This window comes from Plectropomus leopardus, chromosome 21, assembly GCF_026936395.1.
Source record: "Plectropomus leopardus strain MGB_pleo_1.0 chromosome 21, ASM2693639v1, whole genome shotgun sequence".
In the NCBI taxonomy this organism is placed as follows: domain Eukaryota; kingdom Metazoa; phylum Chordata; class Actinopteri; order Perciformes; family Serranidae; genus Plectropomus; species Plectropomus leopardus.
Window position 1 is genome coordinate 6,139,358 of NC_142196.1, and position 19,705 is coordinate 6,159,062.

The 19,705-nt window shown below is 38.9% G+C and overlaps 1 protein-coding gene across 1 annotated transcript in view; it reads left to right on the plus strand.

Moving 5' to 3' along the window:
* The first annotated feature begins 449 nt into the window (after nt 1-449).
* Nucleotides 450-19,705, plus strand: part of odad2 (outer dynein arm docking complex subunit 2) — a 57,089-nt gene continuing 37,833 nt past the window's right edge. Inside the window, exons 1-11 of the mRNA XM_088072341.1 lie at nt 450-596; nt 2,148-2,389; nt 2,753-2,910; nt 3,286-3,493; nt 3,703-3,809; nt 4,382-4,518; nt 7,310-7,426; nt 13,934-14,151; nt 14,722-14,871; nt 16,744-16,747; nt 17,725-17,874. Of these exons, the coding sequence (XP_087928467.1) occupies nt 2,166-2,389; nt 2,753-2,910; nt 3,286-3,493; nt 3,703-3,809; nt 4,382-4,518; nt 7,310-7,426; nt 13,934-14,151; nt 14,722-14,871; nt 16,744-16,747; nt 17,725-17,874 (1,473 nt within the window). The 5' untranslated portion in view covers nt 450-596; nt 2,148-2,165. The remainder of the gene's footprint in view (nt 597-2,147; nt 2,390-2,752; nt 2,911-3,285; nt 3,494-3,702; nt 3,810-4,381; nt 4,519-7,309; nt 7,427-13,933; nt 14,152-14,721; nt 14,872-16,743; nt 16,748-17,724; nt 17,875-19,705) is intronic.

Here is a 19,705-nt window from a genome sequence, read left to right on the forward strand (position 1 = left end):
CTCAAGCTGTTGCCTAGCAATTCAATGCCAGTGAAAAACTATCTATAAAAATATAAAGCGCTGAGACAACAGTCATTTCATTGGCTGCAATAATGATGTAGAGGCCTTGTAGATGTGGCATAGCCAGAAACACTGACCAATCATAGCAGACTTGGCTTTTTCAGGAGAGCTGCTTAAAGAGACAGCTGCTAAAACAAAGCATTTCAGACAGATGGTAAATACAGGTATATTCAGACAGACAATTTGAGAACAAGAATGTGTTTTTTGAACATGGAAGCTGAAAAGAGCATCATATGGTACCTTTAATAAGCTGCCATCATGCAGTTCACTGCATGTATTGTATATGAGTGACAAAATATCTGACTCAGTGTGGCTGCCTCCCTGTAGATCACAGTGCTCTTTATAGTTACGCGGGTCTCATTTTGTAATTTTAAAGTTTGAGTTTAGTGGTTTTTGACCCAGCTCGCACTCCGTTGTATTTGGCCGTATCATAGCAACCGACGGGGGCGGGTATGGGGGGTGTGGTTTCTATGGACACCGTTGCTACTAAACTGTTGGTGAAAGTTTGAAAGTAGAGAGGAACCTAAAAATACGCGGTAAGTTTGCTTTTAAGTACATTTTAATACGTGACAAACCATGGTGATAACATGTAAGGTGTGTTTAACTGACGAGGAGACGCTGAAAATGGTTGTAGTTAAGCTAACGTTTGCTGTTTATCAGCTTTGCTTACGAGCGTAAAGCGTAAATTAGCATAATTAAGCTTACACCGCCCGGTGTTCTTTGTATACGTCGAAATTAATGTAGAAACGAAGCACTTAACAAATAACAGCAATAACAAGTTTGATAGCAAATAGTTACAGAGATAGCACCATAAACACAACATGTCCATAAAGTTAACGTTAAAAAGCTTTATTATAAAGGCTAGTTGATGGGGGGACATGACAATGAGAGGTGCAACATGTCAATATAACCTTTGCTGTAATTAGTCAGATGAACATCAGCTGGTGAGACTGCCACAGCTGACCTAATCACGCTGCAGATCAGTGTAAAACTCTAAACAATTTAGGATTAAAAAAAAAAAAAAACGTACATAATTGCAAATAACTTTGTAACAATGTCAACAACATCAAGAGGGAAGAGAGAGAGGAAAAAAGTGAAAAATAAAAAGATAAAAAGAAATAGTTAAATAAAAATAGAAATAAAAATAACATTTTAAAAAAGAAAAGAAAAAATAGAATTAGAATAAGCTCTTGATGGATTTGTCTGTTTTTTTTTCAGGTTTGTTTTGTTTGGGCAATGTTATTTTTGTGTTATGATTTTAATTAGATATTGTGTGCTTTTTTAATCTACTTATATTCTCTTATTTATGCCTTTTACGAAAATTTGATCAGTCCTGTTTTTTGTTTTTTTTTTGTTTTGTTTTGTTTTTATTATGGCCATTTGTTATTTATTTTTACAAAGCATTTTGGAGAATGTTTGTCTTAAATGTGCTCCATAAAAAAATAGTATAATATAAATTTCAGACATGTTGAGCATATATGGTTTAATGACGATTTGCAAAACAGATGCAACTAATACATTTTTTTTAAATAACCAATAATCTGACAAATGTTTTTTAGTATGTTTACACAGACATGAATAACCTGTCTATTACTGTTTTTTTGGATTATCCTGTTTAAGTGTTTGAGCATGTAAATAACACATTTCCTAAATGAGAAATCTGGACTAGATCTAGACTAGAGATAACTAGATTTGTCCCTGTTTATGTGAACACCATTTTCCAAATATGATCCGAACAAGGATAAGCCTCTTAAACGGGTTATTCATGTCAATGCAATTGCGCACTGTTATTGATTGAGCTTTGAAATGTTGTAAAGAAGTGAAAAATACTTACAATTCCCTTAATCTCCTTGTGACATAGTCAGATAGCATGTTTTATCTGACCAGCAGTCCAAAACAATATATTCAGTTTACTATGACATAGGACAAAGAAAAACATCAAGCAAATGTCTGAGAACTCTCACATGGCCTTTTCTTTAAATATCTCCACAAGCCCAAAGTTGATCAAATGTGAATTAGAGTAAAGCCATACACTGTTTAAAATGTTGTTGTTTCAAGATATTGTTGTTTCAAATTTGTAATTTCAGAATATTCTGGCCGGTGCTATGGGGGTATCACTGTCGAGGGCAGCCCAGTGGACCATGGCCAGCTCTGGTACTGGCAAACTTGAGTCCACGCCAATGAATGAGTCCTTGTTGAAAGAAATCCTTCGCTTTGTGGAGCAGTTCAGCTCCCGGCACCCACAGGAGGCTGAGCATGTGTTCGAGAAGCCTCTCCAGTGGAGTACCACTTTAGTGGCATCTGATTTCAAAACCGACTATGACATCAGGTTGGTCTAATCATGAGGCAGGCAGCTGGTTGGCCAGTGCTTTCAGTATTACGTGTCTGTGCAGGATATGCTGTCACCATGGTGTCCAAATGTATTTTACCTTGGCCATACTCAAAGCAGTAGGTTATAATTAATTTGTTTTTCAGCTTCAGTTAGACTGAGTACATTCCGTTTTATTTCATCAGAAGTTCTTCTTTCAGTGTGCGGTTAGCTCTGTATCTCGTAGCTTGGAAGCGGAGAAGTACAAAAACAAAAATACAGACTCTGATCTTCCTTTAGTGCATTGGCATTTATAACCGGACACCAAAAAAGACATAATAGGGATCAAACTGAAGTATTAAAGTTGTTTTCTTTTCTCCTCAGTGACTCAGATGTTCGGTCCCACGAGAAAGACAGTGAAGGGCATCCATTGTTGCAGCTCTCCCCTCCTAATGTTTATGTACGCAGCTTCAGCCAGCTCTCTAAACTAGTTCATCTGGCAGATGATAAGAAGCTGGAGGAGGTTCAAGCCTGTCTAGAAGGTAAGCACGATGACCACAGGACGAGATGTGAATCTAATTTGCATCCTAAGTAGTCCAGCCACCAGCATACCTCCATAACCCGCAGACTTAATTTGTTTGTCCTCCTCGTTATTCTCTACAACCATCCAATTATGGTGCCAGTGGTAATTCTTTACAGATATGTGTTTACTTTAGGGCCACTGCCAAAAAGAGATAAGGTAATATGTATTCGTCTGACAGAAGATTACATAAAGAATGTGAAAAAATGCTTTGGCAAAAGATGTGGAAAAAAATATAGTACATATGCGGCCTGCTGTGTTCTTGGTTCAAAATGAACTCACATTTTTGGAAACACAGTGATCAGGCTGAATCTGAAAATTCTCTTTTATTGTTCAGAAAATAGAGACCTCGTGGTTAAGATTCTAGGTCCCAACTTTGCCGGCCTTTTCGAGAAGGAAGACGCCGAAACCGATGTATTAAGTCTGGTAGACAAAGTGAAAGAGGAAGAGCAAGACAAGGACACGGAGGTCAAGGTCAAGCTGTTCCTCTTGCTCCAAAATTTGGACAACCAGCTCCTTAGCAAGTGCCTCAAAGAGATATCTGGGTAGGTGTTTCCTCCATCTCTCTCAGCACTCAGTTTGATTATCTACCCATCCTTCACGGCTATCCTGTTTCACTCAGACCGAACCAGTTTGACTACGACATGTGGTTGTTTTTGATTGGAATAGGCAGCGGGTTTAGAAAAAGGAACCATGAATGAATGAGATGAACTGTAAGTTTGTTTTGTTTTGTTTTTCTACATTTTCATTACAGACAAGTCAGGCTTGACCCCACCGCAGTGAAGAATGAAGTGGAGTTGTTGACACGCCTCTTCAGCGAAGGGGAAAAGAGGGTGTTGAAGTCGGTTCGATACACATCAGGTTTGAATTATCTCCACATTTCGCGGGGCTGCGAGGAAAGCAATTGCTATTAGCACTAATGCTGGATATTCCGAAGCATAAAAAGTATGTGTTCTGCCGCCACAAAAGACATGGAAGTCATTATATCTGTCAGATTCCAGTTTACCGAGTCATTAGTCAGTACATGCCTTTTTGCTTCGTTGCAGCATATTTATCATGGCCTAACAAAGCATGTGCACACCAAGTGGTACAAACAGTCCCCATTTCTCAATTTGAATTGACACAGTCTTTAAAAATACTCTCCCACCTAGCCTTAAAATATGATCTCTGTCTTTAAGTGGCTCTGTTTTTTAGATAATGATTTATATTGCACGTGAAACTATCCTGGGCTCATGTCTCAGACCTGTGCTGCTTGGACTACTATGTCATCCTCTTAAGCAGCCCAGGCATTTGCGATGATTTCTCTTTTTGTTCCACTGTTTTCCCCTGTTTCCTTCTTCCTTTGGAGACAAACTTGTTATTGCTATCAGGCTGTGAAACATAATATAAAGGTTGCAGCAAGATTGCCAACTTTTTTTTGGTCTTCTTTTCAGATTATATATTCTCAAACGGCTGCCGCTCCCCTCCATGGAGACAGGTGCACGATGAGATTTGTTACCTTGTGATTGAGCCTTGTGACACTGAGACGCTCTACATCACCTGCAGCACTGCTGGAGTTTTTCTCAATGGGGTAAGACGAGGAAGATATAGCACTGCCGCACTACATCAGCTGCAACAGTCAGCGTAACATTGTCTGTGTGATATTCTCTGTGAGAAAATGTTCAGCAAAGTTCTGGAAAATAATGTTTGATAGGTCAATTCATTATTGCACAGTCTGTTAAGTGGCAGCAAATTTGCCTCTGTATGTTCGGTATGTAGTGCTCTAGTGATTTTTAAAAGATTTACTCCGAGTTCCTTTTACTGAACCATAAATCTTGATTGTAAACTGTCGTTACTCTGTGTATCCTCCTCCCTAACAACTGTTACAATATCAACATTATAACAACATCTCAGCTCACAGTTGTCAGTGTAATGAAATGTGCTCAATCATCCATGAACACAATTCATCATCTGCTCATCTATCTACACCAGTGGTTCACAACCTTTTTTTAGGGCCAGCGCCCCCCGATCTATTATCCAGGTCCATTACTGTCCCCCATTAGTTAAAATGAAGGCAAATTGGCTTCCTCAAGTATTGTGTTTTGTTATATCATTAAAAAAGCATCTCATTGAATGACAAATAACAGAGATAGTTAACCCTTTGAAATCTGGAGCTAAGTCACTTATCTTGTGCTGCCTTCAGATGCCTTTCAGTGGTATTTTAACCTTTGAACCCTGAGCAAACTGGTTGGATATCTGTCAGATTTGGGAAAAAAAGCAATGAGCAACTTGGCAAGAAATGTCCCACAAATTGTAAGAAATTTGTAGATTCAGAAAATTGTATTTAAAAAAAAAAATAGGGAAATTTTTCCCGACAATTACACGTAAGATTACCATTATTATTTTTAGATATAATTATTCTAATTGTAAAGCAGTTTCTTTCTGCTTTTTTTGGTTTGATGTTTTTGGTTTTTTTTTGGGGGGGGGGGGTGTATTATTATTTTTTGCTTTATTTTCTTGCACTTCTTACTTATTTCTTACTAATTTCTGGGTCATTCCTTCTTATGGTGCTATTTGCCTTCTGCCTATGCGTTTTAAAGAAATCGAGCCAATTTGCCCATGTATCAAAGGGTTAAACTGCCTGAATATTATTATTATTAGTTTCCCAAAGAGCCAAAAACAGTCCCTTCCTGTAATTCGCTTTGTATTATGTTATCATTCTGCGCTCTAGTAGCTGACCATATAATACACAGAGCCCTGGATGAGCACTGCAATGCTCCTATAGTATATTAATATTCTCATGTTAATCTTTCTAATTGTGTGAAGATCCAAAACACCAATAACAGCTATGATCCATGATTCAAGGATAAACAAAATCCAGACCACCACAACGCAAAACACAGGATCTGATACAGCTGTCATCCCTATTTGATTGATTTTCTGTTCTTGCTTTGTTTAAGTGTGTAAAGCTTTCATTGAGATTTAACACAAAGGCGCACAACAAGCACAAGTAACTTGCAAATTAAACTTGTTTCCAAAACTAATCTAGATCTGAAATTAATGTTTAATCATTTTTAAACTAAAACTAAATACATTTAGTAGCAAAGGCATTGACCAAGGGTGCTATTTTCTAGATCCTTTAAAACTGACTTGAGTTAAAGATAATCACTTCTGGCATTTCTAAGTCCCTCTGCACATGGTTCCAGCTGGAAGGAGTGTTAAAACAAAGTACAGTGGTCTACGAGGTAACCACACCCAGTAATGAAAAACGTAAAGCACCGTGGTAAATTGCATCCAACATGTTTAGACAATAGACATGTGCAGTCAGTACGAGCAGATTACCAAAATCCAATAAAATCATTAAGTTTACAATAAATACATGTACCACAACAACAACGTTAAGTTCCACATGCTTGCTGATGCTGTTAAAAGTCTCTTAACCTAGTAAATTTTTTTTGGAAAAAGAAAACCAGCTGATGTTTTTCCTAATGATTATATGACAACCCAAAGTGTTTAATTACATTCATAAATTAACCCCAGATTGATGATAAAAAAAAACAAGCATCAGGCTTTTAACCCTTTAAGAACAGGATCAAAATCAGTTTTTTTCTGTTGTGTCTTGTGCTAAGATGTTGCTTTTTTTTCAAAAACACAGGAAAAACTAAAGTAGCAATTTGGCAAGATATGTTCCATAAATAGCAAAAAAAAAAGAATAGTAAAAGAAAATGACCTTACAAGGGGGGATTATTAGAAATTATGAAAAACAGGAGGGAAAATGGCCAGAAAATTACATTAATAACTCTTTTAATCATTTATTTAAAATGATGTTGCACAAAAAAAAACTATTAAGGACACTTACTTGTTTGTTTTTGTTTTTTTCTTGTTACTTATTTTGATGTAATTTTCAACGTTTTACTGGTTTCTTGCCGTTTCTTGTTATGCTGCTCAGGTTTCAGAGGGTTAAGTGTCAGCACCAAAAGTCCATCAGTGTATAGAAATCTTCCAAATACCAGGAATCTCTCTGAATATGTTAGCAATCATTCCTAAAAGAGGATTTTGCGTGCTGCAGCACCTTTCGCTCTTTTATGACATTGCTGACAAGCTGTAGGTTTCCTGCCTCTGTTTCTTCACCTGGAAATGTTTCAGCCAAGGTGAAAAATCTACAACCTTACACCGAATGGGCGACACAGATGCAAATGAAACCTCAAAGAGCGGCACTGTCTTAAACCTAATTTAGCGGTTTACATGGTTTTACACTTCCTTTCTGAGGCTGCCTCGAGACACTGAGCTTTCTAACCTCAGCTATTCCAACTGACATGTGGGTCACATTATAATTGTGGTTTTTAGAATTAATGAAGCTGTTTTTCACTTTGTTTTCACAGGGCATAAAACAGGAGGGGGAAGAGAGTGGCTACAAGCGAACAAGCGATTTGTACGAAGACCTGAGAGCTCTTCTGAAGAGCAGATCTCCACATTTTGCAGAGAACATAAACAAGCAGGTACAGTGGAACACAGGCAGATGCAATTATCATCAACACATTAGGACCTCCTTTTTTGTAGCCTTGAATTTTAGCTCTCGAAGCAGGAATGTGTGGGTGTTGAAATGCCTCTTTGTCCCATGAACGAGGTCCTTCTCTCCAAACCTCTGATTTGATCCCTGATGCTGTGTGACTCATATGCATAAACAGAGTTGGGATTGTGTAATCAGTGTCTGTGCTGTTCCACGCTAGTGAGCTAGTGTCTGGTTGTCACTGTGTTGAAAAAATTCTAAAACCGACCTCCGTGTTCCAAGATCAAAACAGCACAAGCCCCATCCCACTCGCCACCCACCCACCCCCTCACACACACAGACAGACACACACACTCATTTCCAGACATTCGCATGCGTGTGATTTATTCAGTAGTGCTATTTCCTGCTTTAGTAATTTGACGACATAACAAATCGCCTCAATAATAGATTCCAGATGCACCCGAAAATCTGTTAATCATTTAAAATATGATCTCCTTTTTTCTCACTCACAGTGATGTTTGTTGGAAAATGTGGCATCATCACGGGCTCATCAATGCATTAAAAAAACCACTTACTGCTCACTGCCTGTTAAATATGGACAGCAGTCCTTTTGCTTAAAAGAAGGGGGCAGTAATTATATTCTTAAAATAGAAATCATTGAATAGAGACATTTTCCACGCAAGTATTTGTACAATCACTACTGTGCACTGAAAGTTGTCTTTTACAGTCATTAATGCTAAACTTTTTTATTAACTCATTGAGTGCCATTGACGTATATATACGCCATTCAAAAGCCAGCGATTGAGTGCCATTGATGTATATATACGTCAAAGTGTGTTTTCGGCAGCTTGCACAAGGGGGCGCTCTCACGCTCCCTGTGTGTAATTTTGGGGCTGCTGGGATTTGTAGTTGTAGTACAAAAGACGGTAGATCAAAGCATGAAGTGGAGTAGCCGGGATCAGAGAGCAGAGTGATCTGTACGGAGGCGATTTGAAACTACAGCAACGAAGCTACATCAATTCAATATCGGCATAAAATGCCCCCCAAAAAACGGAAAGGGGGCAAGTGGCCAGTTTCGCCAGTGGATGCTGGAAGAACTGGAAGGACTCCAGTTCTGTTTTGTGGTTTTTCTCTCTCTGAACTGGGGCCATGGTTCGTTGCATTGTGCTGTACTTTGCATATTTACACACATTTGTAATACAATTTTCAGGTGTCTTTTATGTCATTGAAGGCAAAATTACATTACAACATTCAGATCACTGTTTTGCTTGACAGACTCCCTTTCACAAAAATACTTTTGTCTCAGCTTTCTAGAAACGTGGTATTTTTGATGAAACTAGCCTCTATTCAACTTCAGATAAATCAAGAATGGAACAAGGTGCAAGCAAACGTTTTTTTTCCATGATGAAAAGGAGAGTTTCTTCTTTCATTTGAGCTATTCAGTGTTTTCAGAGTCTTTGTACAAAATATTCTGTGGGTCTTGAAAGATGACTCAAAATGGCCAGAAAAGCTGGCACAAGCCACTTTCCATTATATAATAGGGTTGGCACTCAATGAGTTAAGCAGCATGGCACTGTGGATGGCAATGTTGGTCTGATGGTTGATCATTTACATTCAACATCAACTATGAATGGTTTGCCATTCATTTTTTTCAGACATTCATAGTCCCTGGAGGATGAATCCTAATGACATTGGTGATTATCAATGTCCAACAAGGTGGTTTGGACAAAATTTCATTTGAACATTCATCCTGATGTTTCATTTAGCAGTATTATCTGTTTACATTATATTGATCAAATACCTGCAAAACTAATGGCATTCTCATCAGCCTCAGCTGTAATTTTTGTGAAGTGCCAATAAGCAAATTTCTTTCACTGTAACGTGCCAAACTAAGATGGAGAACATGGTAAACATCACACCTGCAAAACATCAGCATGTTACCATTATCTATGTGAGCATGTTAGCAGGCTGACATGAAAATTTAGTTTAAAGGAGCTTGATGCAAAATTCCATGCAAATTAGTTGTCTGTGCACAGTTCTCAACACGGACATGGCGGTGGCTTGCTAACTTCATAAACCGCTGAACAACAGCAACAGTGCTGACAAAGCTAATGGTGTTAGCCAGTGGGATACACACAAGCACTAACATGAACATGCGGCTAGGCTGTCTTACCACAACAAACCACAGAGACTTCATTCTCTGCTCAAGATGCAGATACTCCACTACATCTTTATATAACAAATAGCAGTTTGCTGCCATAACAATGCTCTGAATTTTGCAAGCAGTGCTCAAATGGCTGGCACAAAAAAACCTGCTAAAAATCGCTAACATCTGACTTAATGCTATGTGAAAGTGTACAATCGGCATTCACACTTGGGTCAAATGACTCTGTAGTACTCAATGGTATTTATCAGCTCCAGCTCTGCTTGGCATTGATGGAAACACAACACTCGGGTGAACATGCTAATTTCAGCTACCTCACTGTTGAGATGCAAGTTTGAAAGAGAGACTGAATAAGTAAGAGATGTATATAAAGAGGGGTAACCACTGTAAAGTTTTCACATACCTCTCTCCATGCAGCTTTTTACTGTTTACCTGTTCTCTGATTTGTCCATGAGGTCAAACACAAACCAAACAACCCACAAACACAAACAGAAAGGCACACTCATCTGCTGCAGAACTATGTACTCAGCTCTGCTCTACTGGCAATAGAAAAGCAGTCTAAAGCCTTTTTTAGCAGATTTACCCATGTTTTAAAAAAAACATTTACACACACTGATTTTGGTGGGCAAGGGGTTTTAGGCTGTGTCCCAAATCACACCTTATTAACTAAGTATTGCACTGCCTATATTAAATTTCAACAATATAATTTGTATGTCCAAATTCTGATTGTAAAATTTACGCACCATGATGTGTCCTTAAAAATTCCAGCAGTCGAAGGAAAAAAATTGCATCCCTGGCATGTCTCATTACTTTGTGTAAACAACTCCACAATGCATTGCTCCTCATTTTATGATTGCAAAAATGACCATTGTGTCACTCAACATTTGTCAGTAAAGATGTCTTTCAAAATCCCAATTCCCTGCTCACTCTGTAGTTTACTATTTAGGGTCTGTTATATTTTAAGTGATATGGGAGTTACATTGAAATTCTTTGAATACTACACTGTGCAGCATACACAGCACTTTCATGATGTCTGTTAAGTTGTTACTGGTGTGGTGATAGATCTAAAGGTGCTACAGCAAGCTGGAATGGGGTTAGTGAAAACTTTAATAAACCAATGAGTAGTGCCAGGCTGAAGTGTGTAAAAAATAGACATTCAGGCTTTTATGTTTTACGAGTCCTGTGTGAAGAGTGATGCTAGGAGTCTGAAAGATCTAAAAATGACGGACAGCCGCAGTAAAAATTGCCGTGAACCAGTTTGTGGAGGCACAAATCATTGTCAAGGTCTTTTTCTGCTGGATTCTTTAACTCCTTTGATATGTGGCTCGCAGTGTCCTGTAACTTTTGTTTCCCTCTCACTGCTGAAAATTTTCTCTCTGCCTCTACTTGAGCTAATCACCTTCACATGACAGGGTCAGCTTAAAAACGCACTGCTTTGAAATTCATTTGATTGATTGCTGACGACAGCAATCAAATGGCGCAATATGCATCCTGTGTCTGAGATATTAAGTAATTGCAGTCATTCTTTCGGACACGATCCATTCCAGTTTTAATTTGAGAGAGCAATAGCAGCGGTGTCTGTCAGAAACACAATCTCGCACAGCTCCGGCTCTGTTCCCTGATTGCAACTCGGAGAGCCCAAACTTGCAAGGAGATAGCCAAAGATAACAACACCTAATCTCCAAACATATCTGCTCGTTTCCAAAGTGAGGAAGCAGGTCTTTTTTAACAGTTCTATTAGATTAGACAGCCTCAATCAAACGAGCAGAGGCAGCCAAAGGAGACGAGGCCTGCGTCGCAGGGAGGAAGCAGACTCGCCTTCTCTGTTCAGTGTTGTGGATTCGTTTTGACATCACAGCGTGATTGGAAATTGGACATGCGGTGTGTTTGCATGCACAAGACGCTTGCTGAAGAGCAAGAGCTCCCTGGGTTGTAGATTTGTTTTCGTTCTTCACATCCTGAAATTAATATAGACCGCCTCACTGTCATAATCAGTCAGAGGAGGCTGCTTGAATCTTGCCACTGACAGATGTTTTATGGCCAATGGCTTCAGATTTGCTGCCCTGCTGATTTTCCATCAGTATGGATCAAGTCATTAGATACAAGTCTACCCAAAGCACGTGTAAATAGTTGGAGTTTGTAGTAGTCAAATGAAGCAATAAGAAAAGAGCTAATGATTGAATGTCACCTGCTATAAAAATGAGTTTAGAATTTCAGGCGTCAGTTCGGCTTAACACAGCATTTGTCTCCTGGCCTGTAGTGCTCTTAGATGCAGAATGGCACCTGAAAAAGGACTTTTTACTGTGGCATGTCAAAGAATGTGAAGTGTTCCCTTCTGTGTAAGCGCATGGACTTTGTCCATTTCACATATAATAGAATTAAAGAAGGTTGGTTAGCCTAATAAAGTCAGACTGTGGGTCTGTGGTTGGGTGAATTGACTTGTATGTTTCCAATAGCAGGTCACTTTGTGTTTTATGAAAAACAAGTCTTTGGAAAAGTGATTGGGCATGCTTGGCTCCAGCTTGTGCGTGAACACAAGCCATACAAATACATCTTAATTCTTTTTCCCTGCCTTTTAAAATGTTGAGCCCCTAACAACCAATGACAGTCTGAGCTATTTCTGCAGAGCAGGTGTCTGTGATTAAAAATTCTCCTGCCTGCAAACCATTCATATGTGTCTTGTTGGCATTCATGTATAGGTTGTAAAGTTTGGTATAAAGACCTTCAAAACTTTAGAAAAAAAAATCATAACTGAATAACAGTGACACAAAGGCGTTACTTTGTCTGTGCCAAGCTGCAAGGTTTTAGGTGGAGAAACGTACAGAAACAATAAAGTTTTTGATAGTGTTCAGGCAATTAACAGAGGGGGACCTCTTCTGTATAAAGCTTTGGGAAAGTGTTATTTTATTCCAATACCTCAATAAAGACTAAATTATTATGGAGGTCTGTACATTGTTGAGAGAGAGCTTTTATGTGAATTTTATGTTTTTCATGTGTCAGCGATACTGCTCTGTAGTTTTTATATGCCACTCCTCGGAGTGAAATGGCCAACACTTTGTCAGACGTTAATAAGTAATGTGTCTCAGATAATGAGGAGGGAGGCATCATGTCAGATGGTCGGTGGAAAATATAGTTCAGCCTCACAAGAAGCACAAGTGAACATCAGAGTGACTTTTTTAAAGGCCCAGTGTGTAGGACTTAGGGGGACATTTTGGCAAACATGGAGTAGAATTAGTATTTTCTTTAGTGAATAATCACACAAAAACAAGAATTGTTTTGTTTTGTTGCCGTAGAATGAACCACATAAGGGGCGGGTCCTCATCGATGGAGATTGCCAAGTTGCGCTGCCATGTTTAGCAGAAGCTCCGAACAGATAAATCAAGCACTGGCTCTAGATAGGGACATTTGCGTTTTCACATTGGCCACCATAATACGAAGTCCATCTGTTACAAGAGGCATTTAGAGGATGCTGATTTTTTGTGTGTGTATGAAACTGCTTTATTCAGTGTTTTTACTGCTTTAAATCACCTTATCTGATTGTTTTCGGTAGGAGGGGACCATTATCGATAATTTGACTCCCTGTAAAAACCTCCTAAGAATTTGTACCTTAAGTTACTAATGAAAAAGATGAGCACACATTAACATGTGCTAGGCTAATAACCCTTCTCTGGCATGCAAAACAGTATCAGAAAAACACTCATTTGTAATTTGAAACTGCTTTATTCAGTGTTTTTAGTGGTTTAAATCATGTAGTCTGTTTTGAAGAGGAAGAGACCTCTGTGGATAATTCAGCTTACTTTTGGAATGTTTGGATCAGAAATAAAGCGAGCACACACAGCAGGAGCTGCTCGACGAGCTGTCTGCGAAGTGCTGAACAAAGTTGGAGTAACGCATTTCTAATTTCTGATTTCTAACAGCCCATCTCCAAAATGCCAAAGAGCGTTGGAAAAACACCAATTATTTACCATGAAACTTCTTTATTCAGTGGTTTTGCAAGTTTAAGTCACCTTGTCTATTTGTTTTGGAGAGGAAGAGGCTTCTGCAATAATTAAGCTCATGGCATAGACTTCCTTAAACAAAGAACACAGAAGGAATTCTAACCAGGAGAAGTTTCAGCTGGTTGCAACCTGTAATCCTCACCTCTGGACACCACTAAATCTCTCTAAATTGTACACACTGTTCCTTTAATAAGCATCATTTGGAGAAATTTGTAACCCCAGTGCATATGGTTTTACAAACGAAATTTATTGTATATCTCACCACTAGAATGCGTATTAAAAGAGGTCCTTTTCCCTTATGCTGCAGTCTTTGTCTTTTTCCACTTACCAACAGGATTTTGCAGTTCAAGAACTTCCATCAACACAAAAGATCCAGCATGTGGAATCGGTTGATGCGGAGGAACAAGGCCAACCCCAGAGGTCTTACGAGCAACAGGAAAAGAATGTGCATGAGAAGGCGAGGCAACAGCATGCGCCGAACAAGGCAGGCGGCGAGAAGAAATATGAACCATGTCCGAGATGGAAGAATCTCGGTCTCATGTCTCCATGTGGGTATGTGATGATTCCTCTCGTAAGATGTGTCCTGAAATATCTTTATGCTACTGCGTACTGTGCGAGGTGGGGATCCCTCTTGATGAGGAGATGAGCTTTAGATGACGGCGGTGCCAAGCCTTTGTCACATCTGCTCAGCGTGTCTGCCAGCAGTCACACATTATAAAAAGATGGTTATATGGTTTATAAATTTTAGGGCAAGCACAAATATTCCTGATTACACAATGATCTGAGTTAATGGATACGTTCAAAGTGTGGAAAACCTTTTTTGCTCAATTACAGACAGAAATGTTGGGAAAAAGTCTTAGAAAAAAATCCCCCAAAAGATCTGTCACATATGGTCTTTGATTGATAAATAGATCTAGCAAGGGCTGAGCTGTTGCAGCTGTACCTTGTGATAACTATACCCATTTGAGGAGAAACTGGCTCCAGATAAAAGTATCTCAATTGCTTGAAAAAAAAATGCCCGCTGAACCCCTGTCTCGAATTGTTAAATAATGATTATGTTAGAAAAATAACCGTTTTCAAAATAGAAGCAGGCATAATGACTCTTATTTCACATCATTACAGTAAGGCAGAGGAAAAGAAGCCCAGTAAGAGCTCTGGAGAGGAGAAGTCTTGGGAAATACAGAAGAAAAAGCAGGGACCAGGAGCCAAGAGCAAGATGAAAGCAGAATTCTCTGTGTCCTCTTTACCTGGACGCCTGTCCTCCCAGAAAATGTAAGTGTCCCCAGATCAGTTATCCTATGTCATATACAATGTTTGGAGGGTTACTTAAACAAAACAAATTCCATTAAAGATTACTAAATTTGTGTCCTAAAATGTAATTTGTAACATATTCTATTAGATTACTCAAACTAAGTAACATATTCTGAATGCTTTTGATTACTTTTGGAATACTTTCCATATAATTTTCCTGAGCTTATTTGTTTCGCACTTTTATTGCCAAAAACACAAAACAATGTCCTGGTTGTGCATCTTCTATGCAATTGTCATGTGGCAGAAGCATTGCACAAAATCTGTTCACGGGAAATGTGTGCCAAATATGAATTTTACATGGTGTCCTAACAGCAAGAGCTCTCTGTCCACACTGTATTCATTAAATTTGCACCCCTGTTATTTCATGTTAACAAAAAATGTATGCTATCTACAGGGTTCTTACAAGGTGCTGGAGGTGCTTGAAGTACTTCAAGGTGACACTCAGAAATCTAAGTCCTTAAATACCTTGAAAATTGGACAAAAAAATACTTTAATATATTTGAGCGGAGAACAGAATGATATTTTTGAAATAAAATGTATAAGATATTTGTTTTTAACGTGGAAACGAAGAATGGCCATGGTTGCAATTATTTGCTTAAGCCCTATGAGCCCCAGTTGATGGTAAACACCAGTATATAGTCAGCACCAGTATCTTTCACTAGCCTGCAAAACACTCACACTGGACCACCGTCAGTTATTAGCACAAGTTTTGAGCTGTACTTTCCCAGTTAATAAGCAGTAGTCAAATGATAAGTATAGGAATTTTTCTTGCAACAGATAGTTGTGGAAAAATCAATTGATCTTCGAAAACAAAAATGAGTGCTTGAAAAAGTACTATAAAGTCTGTGATTTTGATTTGTGCGTTCAACTAGGGACCTTACCATTTAAAAGATGCATCTCTCTGCGTGTACTTGTTGAATATAAAACATGTTTTATTTTGTGATACTTACTGCAAATGACATACAATGTAGCCAGCAGCAAGAGGTTATTAGAAGCAATGGTCATTTACGAGAAACTTTTCGTTTCTGGCAGCCAGCTGCCACCTTATTTAGTTTTTTGCCGGTAAATGAGCAGGTATCGCATAGATAATTCATCTGTGGTGTGCTTTCAAAGTGAGCAACAGCAGTAAATAGAAGCAGGGCAGCTTACAAAAGTTTAGCTCTAAACAGCAGCGTTGCATTGCATGCAGTCGATTGCAACATTTCAATAGGAAACAATACAACTGAACTGATGTTTGCTCACTTCACGTTCAGTTAGGCCACAAAGTGTTGAACAAATAATCTTTTTTTTAAGACAGTAGCTTTATTCAAAATAACACCAATTTAAACTGCGACTGTAACAGAATAGACCTAATCACTGTGACATTGAGCTAACAACAAAAGACACTTTTGGGAAGAAAACTGGCTCCTGTTTTGAAGTGTGGAGATATGTAAATAATGAAACTTGTTTATTTCTGTTTTTAGTGGTAACCATAATATACGAAGATAAAGAGTTAAACATGGTGATCTGATCTGATCTGACTATCTGATGTTTCTGTTGTACTTATTTTATGTGCTGTGTTGCTTCGCTAACGTCATTGAACAACCAAATAAACTGGCACAAAAACTAAGCAGTGTACTGCTGTGGATGGGGCATTCTACCCACCTAAAGAAAGTTTAAGTGTACACTATATTTGAATATTTGTTCCGCTTTACCTTTCACAATAGCGGATTGAGGCAGCTTTAGACCAGCAGCTCTGCCGTTTGGTGGAATAAAATGATTTTTTTTCTCAATGGAGTCTGGTGTTTTTGATATAACGGCTTTAAATCCTTGTTGGTAATGGCTGTCTTACAGCAAGGTATAGCGGTGAAAATATTCTAACTATAGTGTATACTTAAACTTCTTTTTTAGGAGGGGGAGTGACCTATAAAAGATTTAGTAACTGATGGGAGTTAAATGAAGTTTTACCAATTGTACTGAACAAGATTGATTGCACTTAACAAGATTGATTGCACTGAACAAGAACCTAGGTAAGAGGTTTTTCTTCCTCCAGCTCTTGGCAGCTCCCATTCCTCGGCTGTCTCCAAACTTGCACCTGCCAATATATACAGACTGCAAGCATCATAAATTGACACTAGCCACTGTTCACTGATAGCATCCTTTGCTGCTCATCAGTCAATGTACATACAATAAAGACCCCAGGGTGCATTCAGTCCATCACAGTCATGGCTGCACACCGCCCAGGACGGCGCGTAGGCCTGGTAGTTTTCTGAAGGTCTTCTTCTGTGTTTATCACGTTGCTTCCTGGAAAACACTCCCTCATATCTGCTGGCTCCTTCTGATAATGCGCTCCCCTGGAAATGCTATTTGTATGTACATGGGAACTGTCTCTCAGCGGCCCCATTTGAATATGTACCAAATTTCATTGCTCCGCAGTGCCCAATTTTCATGATACATTTCATCATCCAAATGGCCGCAGCAACTCTAAAAAGCCATCTGCATTTCTGTTTGTATCAATAGCCGAGCAAAGAGTCTGTATATGATGACCACTCCAGTCCTCCCGTGACATTATTCCAATCTGTATTTTCCTGCCGCTTAGATTCTGAGAACGTTCAAACTTGACACTTGAATTTCAAAATCGTTAATGGGTCTCCTTGTGTGGGATGACCAAGCTGTTTTTCCATTTAAAATGCCGGAAAAGAGATTTCCCGATATTAAATTCCATCCCTTTGTCTGGATGTGTATTGTCTACACTCTCCCACACCTTTGTAGATTGTTATCCATGGTCAAAAGTGCACCGTTATCTACTCTTTTTTTTTTTTTTTTTTCAAAAAGACCCCGGCAGGATCCCTGCCAGTGGACGCTTTCAGCGAGAGTTCATCTGAGAGTGAGGAGGAGGAGGAGCAGCCCGAGCGCCGTCAAGAGAGTAACACAGACCTGCCTCCTGAGTACTGGCAGATCCAGAAACTGGTCAAGTACCTCAAGGTATGAGAACATTACCTTACACACTGCTGTTTCCTTCAAATCAAAATAGCGATTTGTAGAGAGCTGTGCAATTGCAGGCTAAAGCAGGCCACAACTGACAGGAAACAGTAAAGTTCATGCTCCTTTCCTGTCATCTGTTCAAGAATTTTGATGTTGTCCTGAGTCAGTATTCAAATATCAAAAACCTCCTCTGAATTGCAACGTGTGGAAATAATTTTTTTTTTCAGTCATGGAGGTGCAAGAGGATAGCTGGTAGCATAAAATGTAATTTTCCAATCAAATAATCCTACCTGTCTGTTTTGCCTCAGTTATATCATGGTGCCACTCAATAAAAAAAGTGGATGTCAGATTGAATAAAGTATATATATTTTAAGCAGCGCTTCGTAGGAAGATGCTTATTGAAGTGGTTGGCTCAGCTCGTGGATTCCTGGTTTCTGACACAGGCCTGTTTGGTTGCACATGTGAGCCAAGGCGCAGGGGAAAGAGCTGTCTGACGGCAGCAGCTGTACGCGCTGTTTGCCCACACCGCAGAAGCACAAAAATGAAGCGCGCCTGTGATAGGTCTGACAGGGCATATGGTGAATATTAATGTGTCAAAACATGGAAGGGAAGGAAAAAGAAGATAGAAACGCCAATGACCCAGACTGGCTGGGAATACCTCCACCACCACTTGACTTCAGAGATTACCCTACCTCACTCAGTGGTCCCTATTATCTGTTTATCTGCACACTATCATTCAGACAGGGTGGATTTAAAGAGACTGTGTTTACTTTATTTTGACATGAATGAGTTTTTTTGCACGTTGCATACCTGTCGTTGTCTATTAAAATGGTAAAAGTACCTTAAATGCTACTTCAGCTTAAAGAAAATGAAATTGGTTAATGTTTTTTCAATGTGTTATAGATACAGTATGGGATTTCTTGATATTACTAACAGATTTGTGTTCTGCGGTTTGGTGCGAGTAAATCTTTTATAGAAAACACTGCTGTAAAGTTCAACTGGTATTTTTAGCTTAGCAAAATAGAATATAATGGAAGGAAATTCCCACTCTGAAAGTAGGCTGCAACTCCGTTCCAGAACGGAAAAAAGAAGATGTAAATGATATGAAAGATTCAAATTCAGATACAAAAAAAAAACCTCACTGGTTTGTATATTTTGTACTCTTTCAGCGGGATTGTGGCGTGAGCTTTAGGTTTGTGTGTGTGTTCCTGCTTCAACAAGATGCTGCACTGCAGCAACCAACATGTCCCAGCTTTCTATCTGTCTGGAAACCACACAGCGCAGTTATTTATGGGGTTTGTCCAGTAGTCATTTTATAATATCATTACCATCAGACGCTGAAACTTACCATGAGCCAAGTTAAATATCTGTTTTATTTTAGGAGGAGATCTTTTTTTTTTCTCCCCCCTTTCCCCTGCGCTATAGACAGCCGTTTGTACTCGAGGAAGTAACACTATTCATAAAGCGACACATGGATGTTCTGTTTTGTGTTTTAATGATATTTATGTAGGAATGTTTGCCTAGAGTCTCTATGTGTTTGTTTTTATACTACATCTATGACTGGGAATCTGTGTATTTAAAATACAGGATTTCAGTTTGAGTCTCACAACTATGGGGTTATAGGTGTGTGTTTGTACGGGCATATCTTTAACACACTGACACGGAAAACAAATTTTAACATAGTTCACCTTCCTTATTCCAGCCTGTAATGCAACAGGGCCACAGTAAAAGTAAACATTTTTGTTATTATTTATATATTAGCATATATTTTTATAGGCTGTATTCTTTAGGCCTCTGTACTGTATGTGGGCCAGGGGTCGGCAACCTGCGG